The sequence below is a fragment of the Hippoglossus hippoglossus genome, chromosome 12, assembly GCF_009819705.1.
Source record: "Hippoglossus hippoglossus isolate fHipHip1 chromosome 12, fHipHip1.pri, whole genome shotgun sequence".
Classification (NCBI taxonomy): domain Eukaryota; kingdom Metazoa; phylum Chordata; class Actinopteri; order Pleuronectiformes; family Pleuronectidae; genus Hippoglossus; species Hippoglossus hippoglossus.
This window is the reverse complement of record NC_047162.1, coordinates 14,320,179-14,336,458: the sequence shown is the minus strand read 5'-3', so window position 1 is coordinate 14,336,458 and position 16,280 is coordinate 14,320,179. Positions and strand designations below refer to the sequence as shown.

At 43.1% G+C, this 16,280-nt stretch overlaps 1 protein-coding gene across 3 annotated transcripts in view; it reads left to right on the top strand.

Moving 5' to 3' along the window:
- LOC117772070 (transmembrane protein 132C-like) overlaps nucleotides 1–16,280 on the top strand; it is a 129,198-nt gene that overhangs the window by 60,565 nt on the left and 52,353 nt on the right. For all 3 annotated transcript variants that reach the window (XM_034603008.1, XM_034603009.1, XM_034603007.1), the window contains one exon: nucleotides 11,212–11,355. In XM_034603008.1, coding sequence (XP_034458899.1) covers nucleotides 11,212–11,355 — 144 coding nt within the window. The remainder of the gene's footprint in view (nucleotides 1–11,211; nucleotides 11,356–16,280) is intronic.

Genomic DNA, 16,280 nt, shown 5'->3' with positions numbered 1-16,280 from the left:
TCCTCAATCTTCTCTTTCTCTCTCTGTGCCGCCATCACAACCCACATTTTCTCTGACAGTTTTCGACACACTTATACTTTACCCCCTGCTGCTCTTATCCCATGTCGCCTTGATATAATTGAGCCTGCCGATGGCGTCTGCCCAGCAGTTCCCGCTTTTGCAAATTATAGAGTTTAAATGGGGTTAAGTACACGGTTGACATGGCAGTTTTCACAGGTCAGATCTGAAAACCTGCAATTCTACCTTTCAAATTTTACAGCAATCTGCACATGTTAAATGCTAAAGGGAAACGTGTAGACTTTTCAGATAAAAGTTGTATTTTGTCAATGTGTGAACAAACTTGAGACAACGAAGGAAACCAAGCTGGACTTCATTCTATTTCCGGAGTTCGAGTTTCTCAGCATGAGCCAATTCTCCCACTTTCTGCAAACATTTCCGTGACACCACCATGACAGTTCCTCCGACGGACATTGTCTGAAATGTTGGGTTAGCATTGGTGGCTGTCATCGCTCCTGTCACTTTGCCACTCCAGCACTTACTGTACTGCTCGCCTTCCCCGTGGCTCCGCACAAATGTCACAGCATTGACAAATAAGACGGCAAATGACATTTAGACCCAGAATGTACCTAATTCTCGCCAGGGCCCACTCGGCTGCACTCACACTCAGCAGGTAGCATTTAATCGATGGCTTCAGGAATACTAATAGTCCCCAATGTCAGGAGCTGACTGACGTACTGTAACATTTGACCCTTAAACCCCGGTGGCCCGAATCAGCCGATCAGTCGTCCGCGGTCTCAAAACCCACAGTTATTGAGTCAGTAGCTCAGTGATAGATGAAGTCGAGAGAGAACGTAGATTTAATCCCCTCTCAGCGCCGTTGATGTGGCAGACTTCATCAGTCCTAGCCGGCTTTTGTGTTTGTCCCCACATCCTTCAAAACCCTCCACAACAGTTTATTAATGCAATTTATGATCTAATTAGCAGGCATAATGAATAGTCAACCATTTGTAACGATCATGATCACAATGTTTTAGTGATTGCCAAAGATTAATTGTTTTGGTAATGGCTTCAGATTGAGGTAATTTGCATACATATGGCAATTATACAATTTTGTGCCTCCTCTCCACGGACGTGCGGGCGTCAAAAGCCGTTTCCTGACACTACAGTAAATTTACAGTCACTTTTAACTTAAAACTTTCACATTCATATCCTTTATACAGTCCATCAGATGTCTTGCAACTGCTGTAGAAGACTTCAACCTGCATTGATATTGATGTTTTTTATGTCTACGATTGTGCAGCGTGTGCATGTGTGGCAGAACCAACCAGTCTGCAGACACGCTGGCAGCTCTGTGCGGCTGTAATTAGACACAGCACTGCTCGGAGATAAATGCTACTGTCAGCACGCTAATGTCCACACGGGAACAAAGCCAGTGTGTTGATGATGAAGATATATGTCATATGCTGTGAAGTTCTCTGAGGTGAATATATATAGCGACTCGTTTCCACACAGTTTTGTTTCGCGTCCGTCAATCTGTTTCATATTCTCACGGGACTCTGCCCCCTAGTGTTTAACGCATTTCTTTTATGGATAGAGGTGCGGCAAATTTGGGTTATTTTAAGATTGCTGGTTAACGCACATTGTTTATGACTATTATGATTATTGACATAGCCATATCTCTTGATGTCAGTTCATGAACGTAATAAGGAACTATCCCACGTTTATTTAACTTTTTTTTTTTGTTTCTTATTCTTTTAGTAACTTAACATAGCTGAAATTTGTTAATCTGGCTGAGCAAGTTTATATCTGATTATACAACTAAACAATTTAACAACTTCACCTACTGAATTGGATTAAACAGCCTCTTGGCTAATTCGCTTTATGCCAACTACAGGACGCAATATTCAGTATTTTCAACAAATCCCTATAATTTACATAAGAATCAATACGCCTGCGGTTGTCTCGCATACAGACACAGAGCTGTGTGGAAATGAGGCATTGACCTGACTTGACTTTTCCCTGCAGTGCCCCTGTAAGTGCCCGGTTGCCGCACCGACAAACAGCATCAGTGTTAATCTGTGTAACCCTTCCTACATCAGGTTTACCAACTTGCCATAATCTGTCCCGCTACATCCTGGGATTATACCACGTGGTCCCCTTCTGCGTCCGTCCAAACATTGGATGAGTCCTGGATCATCCGTCCGACCCAACACAGCCAATGAAAAGTCTAAATTTTTTATCCCCTGGATTCAACCTTGTGTCAAATAGGTTTTACTGGAAGCAGCGTCTGCATGTGTTTGCCCTATCCCCTATTTAACTGGCTCGGCCTCCATTCAAATTTCAGCCGTAGGGATCAAGCGTCTGTCTGCTACAACATGACCCCATTCCTTCAGCTAATCTACAGCAGCAGTGGTAGTTAGTTCCTGAAATCCAGCAGTAAAGCGAATGAAAAATCTAAAAGTTTTTTAGAACACTGCTTGGTGAACATTCTGGCAAAAAAGGAAAAGCGTCATGACACAAATTTGGGTTAATCTGAAATCCGGTGCTCGCTCCGCAAATCCCATCAAATGAAGGTCGAAGTCTTCCCACATGTAGGGCACCAGATTGGTGATGTTCCATGAATTTTACATTGTCGTGTGGAGAGCCCGGCTGAGATGTACTGGAGGTGACTAGCTCTTTGGCCACAGTGGGTGTTGCGCTGTCACGCCCCTCAGTGTCATCATCCCGTTGGTCCGCTTTCATGTGCACAGTCGCTGCACACACACGCAGCTTCTTGACATTGCAGACAGTACCCACCCACATCCAGCCTGTTTCGTTATTCAGAATATCATGCATTATTTGTTGCCTCTTTCTTTGACATTCTTTTTTTTCCCTCACAGTTTTAGAAATAAGCTTAAATATAATATGACATGAGGAGATAATGAGTGCTTGGGGGAGGTTAAAGAAAACAAAGTCATCGACTGCTCAGAGCTGTAGGCTTTGATAAATTTTGCTTTTTATGAGCAGAAATTTCATGTCCTATTATTTTTTGGCTTCATCCTTTCTCTTTGTTGCCTTAATTACATTATACACCCCCTCTGTCATGGCTTATATATATATATATATATATATATGGCTTGTATACTGGCCCAAAACAGCAGCTATGCATTATGCAGAAGTAAATTAGTGTATCTCATCGTATTATTATTATCATAGCAAAAGATGTTTGAAGCATTCTGCTATTTGTGTAATGTCCAATAATATGTGGCCAGCGGCACTGAAATTAATTATTTTTAATGTCATATGAAGCCCAGTCCATTTTCAGATGTTGTCACAGACTGAGCATCAGACTGAAGCCGGTCGTCGTGACTGTGGATGATAGTCGATGCTCCCGTCAGACCCCTGGGATCCAAATATAATGTGTCATCCATTGACGTGAGATGATGATCTGCTCGTCGCTAAGATGCATTTAAGATGTACTGTATAATTCAAATCTTGCCCAGGTTTTCAAATGAAATATTCCTTTCCTCCGAGTAGCTCCGGGGCTTCTCTGAATTCGTCTCAAATTCATTTCTCAGAGCTCCTGCCCATATGATGGCTCTTGATCTGTCAAGGAATGTGCTCATGTCATGAGGCTATGGCCAGCTCGCATTTTTGAACCTCTCCTCATTTGAAGTCAGCCGCACTCCTCTGACAGTTATTTCTTCTTCTTCTTCTTCTTCTATTTTTTTTTTAAAGGCGTGAGTTTGTTCCCAGAGCTCAGGTCCAGGCTCCGTATGTCAGTCATCTGGCTGCTTTTCCTTTTAATTAGAAAAAGACTTGTAGATGTTAGATGAGGCGTCACCACATTCTGTGTGTGTTTTTTTTTCAGACGTGAATGTGGAGAGAATTTGGCTGAAGGCAACTCCTCACCTCGCCATGTGAAAATCGCCTACTCTTTTCTTGAATGGTGCCAATCCATATCTAGCTACCTGACGTAGGCTCATAGACTGTATGTTAAAATATGTACTTCTTCGCACTATCCGGAAATGAGGCCAAAATATGAATGCCACCATCTTGTGTCATGTCGTCCATCTTTATTTGCAGTCTGTTTAAACATGCGTAGTGTTTGGGGACAGTCAGCATCTCCTGAATTAAGTAGCACTCAATGCAATCCACTCCAGGTTGAAATGAATCAGTAGCACTTTAAGCACTACTCCCTTTGATCATCTTTGTCCCCTGATAGATGTTTAGCCTTTTTGACCCGTTACAGCTCTGATACACATCCACTCGCTGTCTGCTCTGGATCACACAGGTATTGATCTGCGAGCACGGTGAGATGAGGAGGCGCTCAATGCCGGAGAGAAGTGAAATTGACATTTCACAAGGGCAAAGTGAAGGACAGGATAAGTCTCACGCAAGGCTTTATTTTCAAACAGCCCTCCCAGCGACATTTAGAGGAAATTAGAGGGTGTGGACGAAGGCGAGCTGATGATAGGCTTCCTTGAATATATCACAAAACATTCCTCTAAATCTCCTATTTTTCTAAAAGGTGAAAAAGTGATGGAATGGTAAACCCAGTGATTGTTCTTTGAATAAGTTCCGCAAAGTCCATGCAGGGATGGTATTGACAGTTTAGCGATAAGATAGTGTTTGTTTGCAGGCTATTGTATTGGATTGGCCTGTTTACTGCAGGTGTCAGCGTTGTGTGTCCATTTCCTGAATCTTCAGCTTGGTCCGAAAGTTAAAAAGTTCATGGATTTCTTCATTGATTTCTTTTTTTTTCTCAAGCACAATAGCAACATAATAGTCAGCATAAGGACAGGACAGCAGACAGAAAGTGAGGCTTTAGTAAAAAAATATGCAGGACTAAAAGACTGAAAGTTCTCACTATAGGGTACATTGAGTTCAGACACCTGTACCGGGGAGTTTGGATCTGACAGATCTGAAGTTCAACTCAGAAGTTCAGACTCCTGAGGACGGGAAGACTATTTGCAGCAGTAACAGCAGCGTTCAAAGGTTTTTTAGGGAAATAATAAAACTGACAGTGAAATCCGCACTATACCTCATATCAAAATCAAATGAAATGTTAAATGGATCATGCTCCTTGTCATCATTTTCATTTTATACATTTATTTTTTATATTTTTTAACCTGGTGGTGTATCCGAACATAAGAGTCCACAGAGGCAGCACCTTTGTCAAACCGTTCAACAAGTCATGTATTTAAAAGCGTTTCAACTTCATATATTCAGAAACAGCAGCAGCAACGAATATTATATTTGAACTCTGAGACCAAGTTTCCTCCTTCAAACCAGGAGTGTTATCATACATCAAAAACACAGGCAACAGAGCAAGCTGTAAATTGCCACAGGGCTCGATAAAACACGATGTCTCTACAAAGACGATGTGCACAGTGACACAACCTGACTTCTGGGCAGCAAGGTACTGAGATGACGTGAAGCAACACACTGGTGGGTACACGCAACTCCGAAAACCCCAGATCATATTTTCCGACAGGCATTATTGGGATAAACTGGGACCACATTTTAATTTTAATTGGTTAATGTACACTTTGAGCCTCTGGCAAAATCCTGTCTACCCGAATCCCACACAAGTCAGCTCTCAATAAGCAAGACAGATGAAGAACACTTACTTGGCTACATGTTGACGTTGTACTGGAACTCAATTCGGGTGGGACTGTTTCCCAAATCTGCAAGAACACAAGTACGGAGATTAACTCAGATTGATAAGGACCTCGAGTCTGCAGTAATGCTAGCGTTTCGTGAGGCTTGATATAAGGGGAACATAAAAAACATGAACGTATGCACTGCAAGGCAATCTATCCAACAAATTTGAAATACCAACATCAACCACCTGGTGGCACTAGAGGAATAGTCCGGGGCTCTCAAAAATCTCCAGGATTCATCCTTTGAGGACCACGAAGGTCTGCTCTAGGTTTCCTGGTAAATCATGAATTTGTTGAAGCATAACTAAACCTTGAGACTCACTGCGAGTGTGCATAACAACTTTCAAAACAGTTATTGTGCACCACAAAGTCTTAATTACACAGAAGAATAGAAACCACACACGCTGCCTTTCATATGTTCCCATATGCTTTTCAGTTGCTAGACCTTCAAATTACCTGATGAAGGTTAGCCAACCAAACTGAAGTAATTATATAAAGGGAATTAGAGTGACCAACAGAGTGCAGGCTGTTTGGTTCCCTTCAAAATTAAAACCAAAAAAAAACGCGTGGGGCAGCGAGGCTAAACGGGGGAGGTCTGGTGAAGGAGAGTGATTAAGAGTGATGTGAGCTATAGGCGTGAGTGTGCGTATGTAGGGAAGGAAGCGTATGGAAGGAGGGAGGGAAGGAGGGAAGGGAGGAATCGTTTAGACACAGGGGCGTACGGAAAGAGACGCTGAAAGTGAGACAAAAGGGTTGGACGGCAGAACGCATGGGTGGAGACGAGCTTTGTCTGGTGAGAGTCTTTATCTGATTGTGTTAATCTTGTCCCCCGTTTGCAGTGTTGCCACGCGCCAGCACTTTTAACTAGCTCAGATAATGGGAGGAACAGCATCAAACTCATTAATTGAATTAGCTCTCTCTTTATCTCCACATCTTCTGTGTCCACTCGCCCCTAAAAACACTCCGCCGACAACTATTCCTCAGCTAATTGACTCAGAGCATCTGCAGCGAAAGCCCCTGTTTCACCTTCCTAATTTATTGAACCAGCTCCCAGCTGGGCTCACCTGTCATTGGCTAGCGTCTAATTTAATTTTACCCAGAGGTGACAGACTTTGTTTTTTGTTTAGGAGGCAGAGGAATGCAGAGTGGAAGGAGGGAACGGGACTCAGGCCCAAACAGCTTGTGCGTTTATTTCATAACTCGATTTAGCTGCAGGTGTTTGAGAATTAAGAGACGCGGGCCGACTAGAGTAGCTCATTGTGATTCGCTGAATCTCATCTGCGGTAAATTGAATTTGGCTAACCTACCTTTTTGAAATAAATTTGGAAAACATGCTAAACCATGTGTTATCTATGGAACAGCCAGACCGATTTGCGATCTTCCTTTCAGTGGCTGGATTCTTTTCATCTGGGTTTAGTTAATGATGAAGCCAATTGCTGGTTATATATGAACTTCCTGTGGCTGTATTACAGCTTTCCTCCGTGTGGCCCTCCCTTTGCAGGGGCCACTCTTTGATGGAGGAGCCAAAGATGGTTCCTTTGTGGCGGAGCTGATATAAGAGCAATTGTTCTCACTTTCATTTATCTCCACTAAAGGTTAGTCTCCTCCACCCGCTCCACTCTCTCACAATGAGTTAACATTATATCAGATCTCGACACCGACACCCGTGCGTGTGTGTCTGTGTGTGTGCGTGTGTGAAGTGATCGACTTCTCTCATTTCTCCGTCTCCATCTTTGCCGCAGTCATGATTTGTTACCACGTGGACAACAATACAGGGAACCATTTTCCTCCTGTTTCTCTCCCCTTTTGTCATCATTATTTCAACTTAAAGCTCAATGCAGGGGAACATCTTGCAAATGGACTCCTGAGGATGACACTGACACACACTCTTCTCTTGTTGTGGGAGATATAAGACCTGAATAGACAAAAATAACCTGAGGTGACTACAAGCTGTTATTTTATCCCCCAAGCCAATAAACCAACCCCTCTCTTCTCTCCTGACTGTTTCCCTCCATCCTCTGTCGTTTTTCATCCACCACTAATACACAGCCTGTCTTTTCTAATCTGCCCGCGCGGTCTCTGGTATAAACCACCACCTCTTTCTTGCTCTAGCACCTTTTAAAACAGGGCTTCTCTTCCAAACCTTTCTTCCAGACCTTTCACATGATATTCTCCGACTCCGGCAAACACGCAGACCTCGTGTCCCATTGACTATTAATGTCATGGGAACCACGAGACGTCAAAAGATATGTTTTTGAACGACAGCAAAATGTAAAGAACTCCTGCAGTTTTGTCCTTTCCGTGCTGAACAGTCGCCATCAATGAAATTTGGTGCAGTTTGTTTTAGAGACAGTTACCCTGCCTCCTCTTCACCTTCTTTGCCTTAGAGTACTATTTTTCATTTGTTTTCACATATAATACAAATCTGTCCTGTGCACTGTATTAAACTGTGACTCTTCAGGACATATTTGTTAATAAATTGCCAGGATTTAAGCGATCGTTATCATTAAAGAGTGAATTTCATCCTGACCAGTAAATGTCTTTTCAAGGCAGTTTGGTGCATCTTTAAACTTTTTAGGTATCAATATCACTGTGGGGAGTTTGGGTTTCATTTTGCTGTTAAAGTACTTATTTTTCATTGTTATCGTAATACACTGACAGTTTAAGGTCTACTACCTGAGGGGTTGTTTGCACAAAATACCTGGTCTCACGCAGCCTTTAAGTTATTCAGCAGTGTTTGTGTTCCATGTAATGTTGTGCTGTGTATAGGACATTAATATTAATGCGCTCTGGTGGCGTATTTCATTCAGCAGAGGCATGCCAGAGTGCAAGGTGGGTTGACATGTTATCCGGGCAGTGGCCATTCCTGGGGTGTCATTTCCGAGCATCAATCAGGGAGAGCCTCATCTCATCTGTAAATACTCATCCCACTGATGCAGGGTTTCATGGAATTAATGGGGCGCCTTCATGTGCTGATGCATGTAAAAGGGGGGAGGGGGGGGGGGAGGCTCCCCCTTCAAATTGCTTTCCTTTATTGCCTCCCCCTCCTCTCCCTCACCCCAAGTCATATTAGCCAAACCAATCTCATTTGCAAAATGCCATTTGTTAATTTGGCCCCTTGCTCGTCGGTTACAGCACATGCTTGGGTCTGTATGTCAAGTTGTGAATGAATATGAGAGAAATAGAGTATGACGCAGGAGAGAGACGGAAAGAAAGAAAGAAATTAGTAATTAGAAGTCATTTGGATTTCACAGTACTCGGACCATGGGTTGTATTCGGACATTGTAGTTCAGCTGTGCTTCAACGTACATTGATATTAATATTGATCCTGCCATCAACCATCGAGTCGAGAGATTTATTGATGAATCGATCAATCATTTATTCTATGAAATGACGACCATAACATCATAAAAGCACAGAGGAGTTTCTAACATTGCTCTCTTTCTTTTGTCCAAACGCCAACAAACAGAACGTCTTCTTTCTTATTCACATTTGTGGCCCTCGGAGTGCGTCCCTCTGCCAAGACCCAATAGTCCCCTTACATTTAATCAATCTGCACCAATTTGCACACACTCATAGATATCAGCCCCTCAATATGCCTATTTTCTCATCAAGATCAATATCTATGAATCATTTCCTGGAAATCAGTGGAAGTGCCCCAAAAAATCTAACTAATTTTAATGTGTTCTCCCTTGGGTCATGCCCCGCCCCTCCTCACAATTCCATAGGAGTCAGCGTAGTTGCTTTTTGAATAATTTAGCTTCCAAACAAACCCACAAACAAATGAACAGGGGTGAAGAGAATAACCTCCCTGGCGCCGGCAGAGGTAATGACTGAAACAATCAATCGGTCATCAAACTGAGCACTAATGCAATCACGAAAACTTTTCACCACTAGTTTGCAAAAAATAAAAAAGGGCAGAAAAAGAGAGTGAAAAGTTGCTGCTCTCAAAGCACCTCTACCTTCGCATTCCCTCAAATTGGAATTTGCGTTTGATCAATACGGCACAAAGTTTACCGTAAGAGTCATTAGTTGATTATCACTGCGGCCCACTGTCGCGCTGAATCTGCTTTCGCGAGCCTGCAGTAATTACTGTGCTGTGGCCGAGGTGACGAGTGGGAAACAGGAGGGCAGACGGCAATCAGTCGTCTCCTCCTGGTTGTTGTCCGCGCCGTCCACCCCGGCAGCCTTTATCTCGGCTCGTCGGGAGCGGCGGACAGTTAGTCCTGCCGCTGCAGCCTGGATAAGATCAAAGCGGCCTGGTTGAACATGGAAGATGAAATGACTGTGCTCTTCTGAGGACTGCTGCATGGTTTATCATGTCATTATCTCCCCTGTTAATGCTCAGATGTACTCTTTCTTTTTTCCTCATCTTTTACAAGTCTCTTCGCAGAGCGAGGACAGTCTCCAATTATTTTGATGTGGGGAGAAATTACCCGTCGTTCATGTTCTGGTGAATAGAAAAGTGTCTTTCTCCTCACCTTCTTGTGCTGTTGTAAGACCTGCGCGCGCACACACACACACACACACACAGAGACACATTAGATGTTCTGCCCCATTTGTACCACTGGATTGAATAAGAACAATTTGTCATGTTGGGAAAGGAAGTACCGAGAGCAGCTCATGTACTTCATGGTAACTTCATCTGAGACAGGAGGAGAAGGAGAGTAATGGCGTCAGTTTACCAGCGGAAGGGTAGGTCACGGTACTCGGGCACCTGTGTGGCCTCCCACAGACTGTGACCAGGAGTAATGGAAGTGATAGAGGGACAAAGCAGGGGTTGGGGGGGCCGGGGCAGAGGTGGCATGAGGGCGGATTAGAGTCCAGCTGTTAGGGAACATGACCCAAACCCCTCTGGAATGAAGTTTGTCTCCTTTTATTGTTTTTAATGATGAGATATTACAGGGAAATACTATTCCATTTAATAAGTACACTCAAAGAAGGTTAATTTGAACTCCCGACACGTGACCCGCAATTATTTCAGTTCAGCCAACACACCATCTGTTCTCCTGATGCTAGTTTCCAGCGCTGCAAATTAAATAATTTGGCTTGTACATAAGATTCCTGCAGCAAAATTCATCCCAAGAACAATCTGACAAGGTCGAGAATTCTCTCATATTACTTGATATTATACATGAACTATTCCGAATGAATAAGAAACATTTTTATAACTCAATTTTTTTGTTGTTTTCTAACGACTCTGCAACTGCAAACTTCTTTCTTTGCTTCGGTTTAGGAGGTTTTATAATAATGAAGCATGTTTTTCAGTCCGTTCCTGTGGTCCAATTATTTTTATGTCCAGTCTCCAGTTGAGTGTCTGTATGGGAGTGTTTGTTTTTGTGACCTCTGTGCGACACAATTTAAATGCCGCCTCATTGGATTTCTTTCTTTTAACGGGTTTGTGTGTGTCGCAAAGGAAAAAGAAGAAAAATTGCATAAGCGAGTTTGTGTGTGTGTGTTTTTATTAAACTCTAAAATGTATTTTGTGGTCCGTTCTGGTGACAGTTCAAATACTCTCTTATTTTCAGGGCTTTTCTTCTAACTTCTGCACTTGTGTGTGTTTTAGGGTCAGGCTGAAGGATGGCGTGGCGTTCCTCGGAGCCAGAGCCAGTAACCCGGTTGCGTGGACGGTGAGCCAGGACGTCAGGAGTGAAGGTCACAGAGTTGTCACCCTCCACTGCCGGAGGAAGGAGAACAGCTTCGGCCAAAGGTACAGTCGTCACGTTGCCTCCGTCTATGGGATGAATCGATGTAGTGAATGAAGGAAATGTGAACTGAACTCCCTGCTGAACGACCAGACACTCATTCACTTCTCGGGCAGCTGTCGGTGGAGCGAGCGAGTGCAAACAGTGAGGCTGAAAGAGGACATGACTCAGCATCTGACCCATTCATTCCTTGGCACTGCCTTGCACGCAGGTCTCTGGTCAGTCCCAGGCGTAGTCAATAAAATGTATTGTTCAGAACACGGTGTCACTATAGATTTCCGCTGTTGTCCTAAAATACATCACGGACTCGCACCGCTGCATCGGGTGACCTGTTCTTTATTGGACAGAACATTAGGACACATCCTCCTGCAGGAAAAACTCAGTGTGAAATACTCTGAGAGGATACTGCAGTGTTCACACCTGTTTGAGGACCTGTTTGAGGACCTCTTTGATCTGGACCTTCTGACTTTTCAGTTTAGTCCAAAAAAGATAACAGGTGTGAAATTTTGTCAGGACAAAAGATGTGGTCTGGATCATTTAACCATGGTTCGGTTTGTGTGCAGTGTGTGAACCCTTCCTTTGGATAGTTTAGACCAAGTGCAGGAAGTTGAGACGGCATTAAACAGTAGAAGAAGAAGAAAAAAAGAAGCCGAAGCAGCTCTCAGGATGCTTGTAGTCTTTACCTCCACTGAAATCCTGTTTAAACGATGAAGACATTCATGTTGCTGGCAATGATTCCATAATGATGTAACAGCGGCAACACAATTACCAAATGAATTCATTTTCTTCATTCAAATTGAAAGAGTCAGCAAATACAACAGCAGAACAGACAACACGCCGACAGCAGATGCAGGCCCGCCCCACAAAACAAATCAAAGTCAAGTGTAGGTAGACGCAGCCCACCTATGGTGATGATGACAGGACGTATGTATGTCATACAGAAGTTTTTACTGCGCTCCCCAAATCAAAATGTGAAACTTAAACTAACCAGATCAAATGTAAACGATTTCACAGAAACATGAACCTTGGGTTGAAGCCAAGCAGAGTTGACAGATTCAAAATTAATCCTAGTTTTATTTAGAAATAAAAGAGAGAAAGCAGAATTTCATAAAACTAATCTCTATTAAAAGTAACTAATACGAGTACTTTTAAATTACTCACCAAGCAGACGATTGACCAGCAACAGTCTGAAGAAGTCAGTCACTGTCTCACTAATTTACCTGAATGGTGGTTACATATACGTTTTATCCCCTTACCTACATTTTATTCATGTTTTACTTTAAGACTGAACATTTCCAAAGCATAAAATTCCTATATTTTACCGCCTTTTTAGCAATTTCATTTCTAACTGGCGAGAAAAACAACTTTAGATATTTTAAGCTTTTCAGTTCAACAAAAAAAAAATCCGTCAGCAGAGACTCGCCGCTCCCTCGAGGTGGGTGATCCATCACAGTATTTATATCCGACAGGGGTTTTACCACAGTTCAGTGGTGGAACCTTTTTCAAAACTGATGATGCGTCCGAAGACGCTCAAACATCGAACAAATCAGAGTTGTTATGTGGTCAAAAATAAAAGAACAACTACAAAATAAGCTCACATGGATATTGTGAAAAGAATAAAGGAATCTTCAGCAGCTTCTTCATTCATTACTGCAAAGAGGCTGCGGTTCAATAGACACTCGAAACTGTGTTGACTGTGAAAATACCGACAGGATTCTGAGTCAAACAAATGTTTACTACAAAAGCTTAGAATATCTAAAGTTGTTTTTCTCGCCAGTTAGAAATGAAATTGCTAAAAAGCCGGTTTGAAAGGCAGGAAATTCATCTAGAGACCCGTGGTGCAGCATGCAGAGTATGTATAGTAGTTCAAATAAACCCAAATCCATTGGGTAATCCTATAAGTATGACTTCAGGAAGTGTAATGTATTGCATAAGTTTGAAAAGTTTACTTTAAGCCAGTCTGTGTATAATTAGCTTTGTCGCTGCTGGGTAATTACGTACATTCAAAAAAGTTCAACACATGCACATTTCCAGTCACAACAAAAGAGTTGTAAAACATGTATGTGCGCTGGTGCGTGGGAGATTGATGCTTACATGACATCGTGCCCATTAAAGAATAATAACGTGTGTCTTGTGGGCGTGCGAGGATTTACTGTACGTGACATTCAACTCTGCAGCTAAACGGTTTCAGGCGAAGACAAAGTGGCTGCGCACAGGAAGTGACACACCCTTGGCTGGGCTGCCATTTCCTCCCCGGGTGACGAGGTGACGACAGTGATGAATGACAAGTCGTCTATCATTTGCATGCGTCTCTTTCACGGCCCCCGCCGAGGAGAGAATTTGAATTATACAGGACTGCCCAAATCAAGGTCGTACACGTCGAATCTGCTATTATGCTCCACAATTCTGCACTTGGACAAAAGACTACCTTGAGGTATTGAAGCGATAATGCGACACCTGCTGCGACCACGATGCTTTTAGGGTTTCTCGGGTGCACACATGGTTTGTGCTTTTGATTTCTAAACTGGAACAAAACGAGCTCTCTGGATTCTCGCTCGTCCGGTCAAATTCTCCCTTTGAATTACTTTCAGGAAAGGGAAAAGCTTTTTGCAGTTGCATTATCGACCCTCTTCAGTGAAGATATTTGCCAGAACCATATTCAATAGAAAATAATGATTTTAAGCTACAACTAAGGAGGATTTGTTAAATTACCTCTCAAGGCCTTGATAGCAATTTCCTTAAATACCTTCTGGCTTTTATCTGGTACCTGCCAGGATTTCCTTTTTTTGACACACTCTCTCCCGTTCCGCAGTAATAGATCCATACTTGTTGAGTCATTTTAATTCAGTCCCGTGGGGGAAGGCACTGCATCAGGCAGGTTAAGTGCTAAAAGATCGTCATGAATCGAGGGCTATATGGAAAGATGGAAGGCGAGGGGTTTGAGAGGACACGTCTGCTAATGTCGCTGAAGCTCACTTTGTCATCCATTGAAACAGCATCAACGCCTCGAGCTGGAAGATAAACAGCAGCGGGCGGCAGCGTGTCTTTTCTGGGTCAAGGTAGAGAAGACATCACTGTGACGTTGTCTTAAAACCCACTCACAATAAAAACCACACAGAACAATACAGACGGGCTGAAGTGTGTATCATCACAGACGTTTATCACATTTCTAATTCCCCTTTCGCTTGTTTAATGTCAGGGGAAAGCAGGACTGTGTCTGGTGCATTGATAGTATTTTATGGTACATTTTTTTAATTTAGATAATTATGGATGTGTAAACCAATCAGAGTTGCCTCCTTCCATTCCGTCTAGAAGCCAGGTGCTCTTGTACCCTGGGGGGTTTGCTACTATCCCGGCAGATTTTCCAGGTGGTGAGAAAGAACGAATCTGTGCAGAGGAAAACGCATCTGCTCACGCGTGAAATGGAAGCATGATGCAAGCAGACTATCTCTATGTGCACAGGTTGTACAACACGCATACGCTCTATATGTTCCAGACTCATATTTCAATCTGGGTAAACTGACCGTGCAACAGTCACATGCACCACTGACCTCAGACCAGGTTTTAATTAGTCAATCGTGGAATTTTGAGATTGGTCAACAATGCGCCTTAACTACGTTTCTGACCATTTATTGGAGTTTAGTCAAAAATGTATGTGCCTCCTTCACACGGTTGGGTTTAGGCTAATCCAGTTCCAGATAGTAGCTTTGAGAACAAGCTACTAGAGGAGGTCCGCAGTTACTGCATCTGTATTTCTTGTTTAGTAAATATATGGAAACGAGTCTGAGAAGATGAAGGTGTTTTAAAGAGGAGTGGGGACGGTGCAGTTGGTGCATTTTGTCTTTAATCCATCAGTTGCCTTGGCTGCGTGTACGAAATCAATCATGTCAATCACCGGTCCACTGAGACCAATTTCCCACAGAATCATAATATATAATAAATGCATGTTGCCATGTTTATTTTTGCAAATAGGAATGCAAATGCAGTTCTATATGGTCTGAGCTCTGGAGTTTCCTCCTGAGGCTTCCTCCAGTAACAGCGCATACGCAAATATGTAAACGTTCATGCCACAGCCAGTTAAAAAGCAAGTATATCTCCAGCCTAACTGGCACTGATCTGCTCACACAGTCACACATTTTCCACTTGTGAAGAAAACACACACACTGTCCTCTTTCAGTTTTAACAGATCTGCAGAAAGTGACTCAGTTTTATCCAAATTAAGGCTGTTTGGCAGCTTGTGTGTGCACTCAGCCGTCACGACCAACCCTCTCGAATAATGGCACGACATCTCTCATGAACAATAAACTGAAAATAATTTTATAAAACATCAGAAAAGAAAATACATTATGCATTTTCTTTCGTCCTTATCACAAAGCCCGTGTCACGCAGATTCGTCCCCAGATGTGTTACTATGCACATGGCCGTGCATGGAGTCTCCAGGCGGTAATAAAAGCTGACTGATGCAGGATCAAAGTGGCGCAATGCTCATGAAGACAATACTGTCTGCTCTGTTATGAAGATATATGAGGACATTCAAATGCTGTCCTTCAGCAGCGAGTCCTCTGTTCCTGCGTCCTCACGGCGTTACCATGGAAGTGGAGGCTGCTTCTCCTCACCTTCAAGCTCATTCATATTCGTTTTGCTGTGAGTGCTACAGAACTCAAAACCCCATCAGCTGTTGGCTTAATTAAGCACGGGAATGCACACACACTTTGGAATCACACACACACACACACACACACACACACACACACACACACACACACACACACACACACACACACACACACACACACTCTCTCTCTCTGTGCCTGCACATGTTGATGTGAGTGGGATGGGAGGGTCCTCCGTGTCAATGGAGTTGTCGCTTTAGGATAATCACAATCAGGAAGAGAGTCATAAGCCATGCACGTCAGGTACTCCGGCTGCG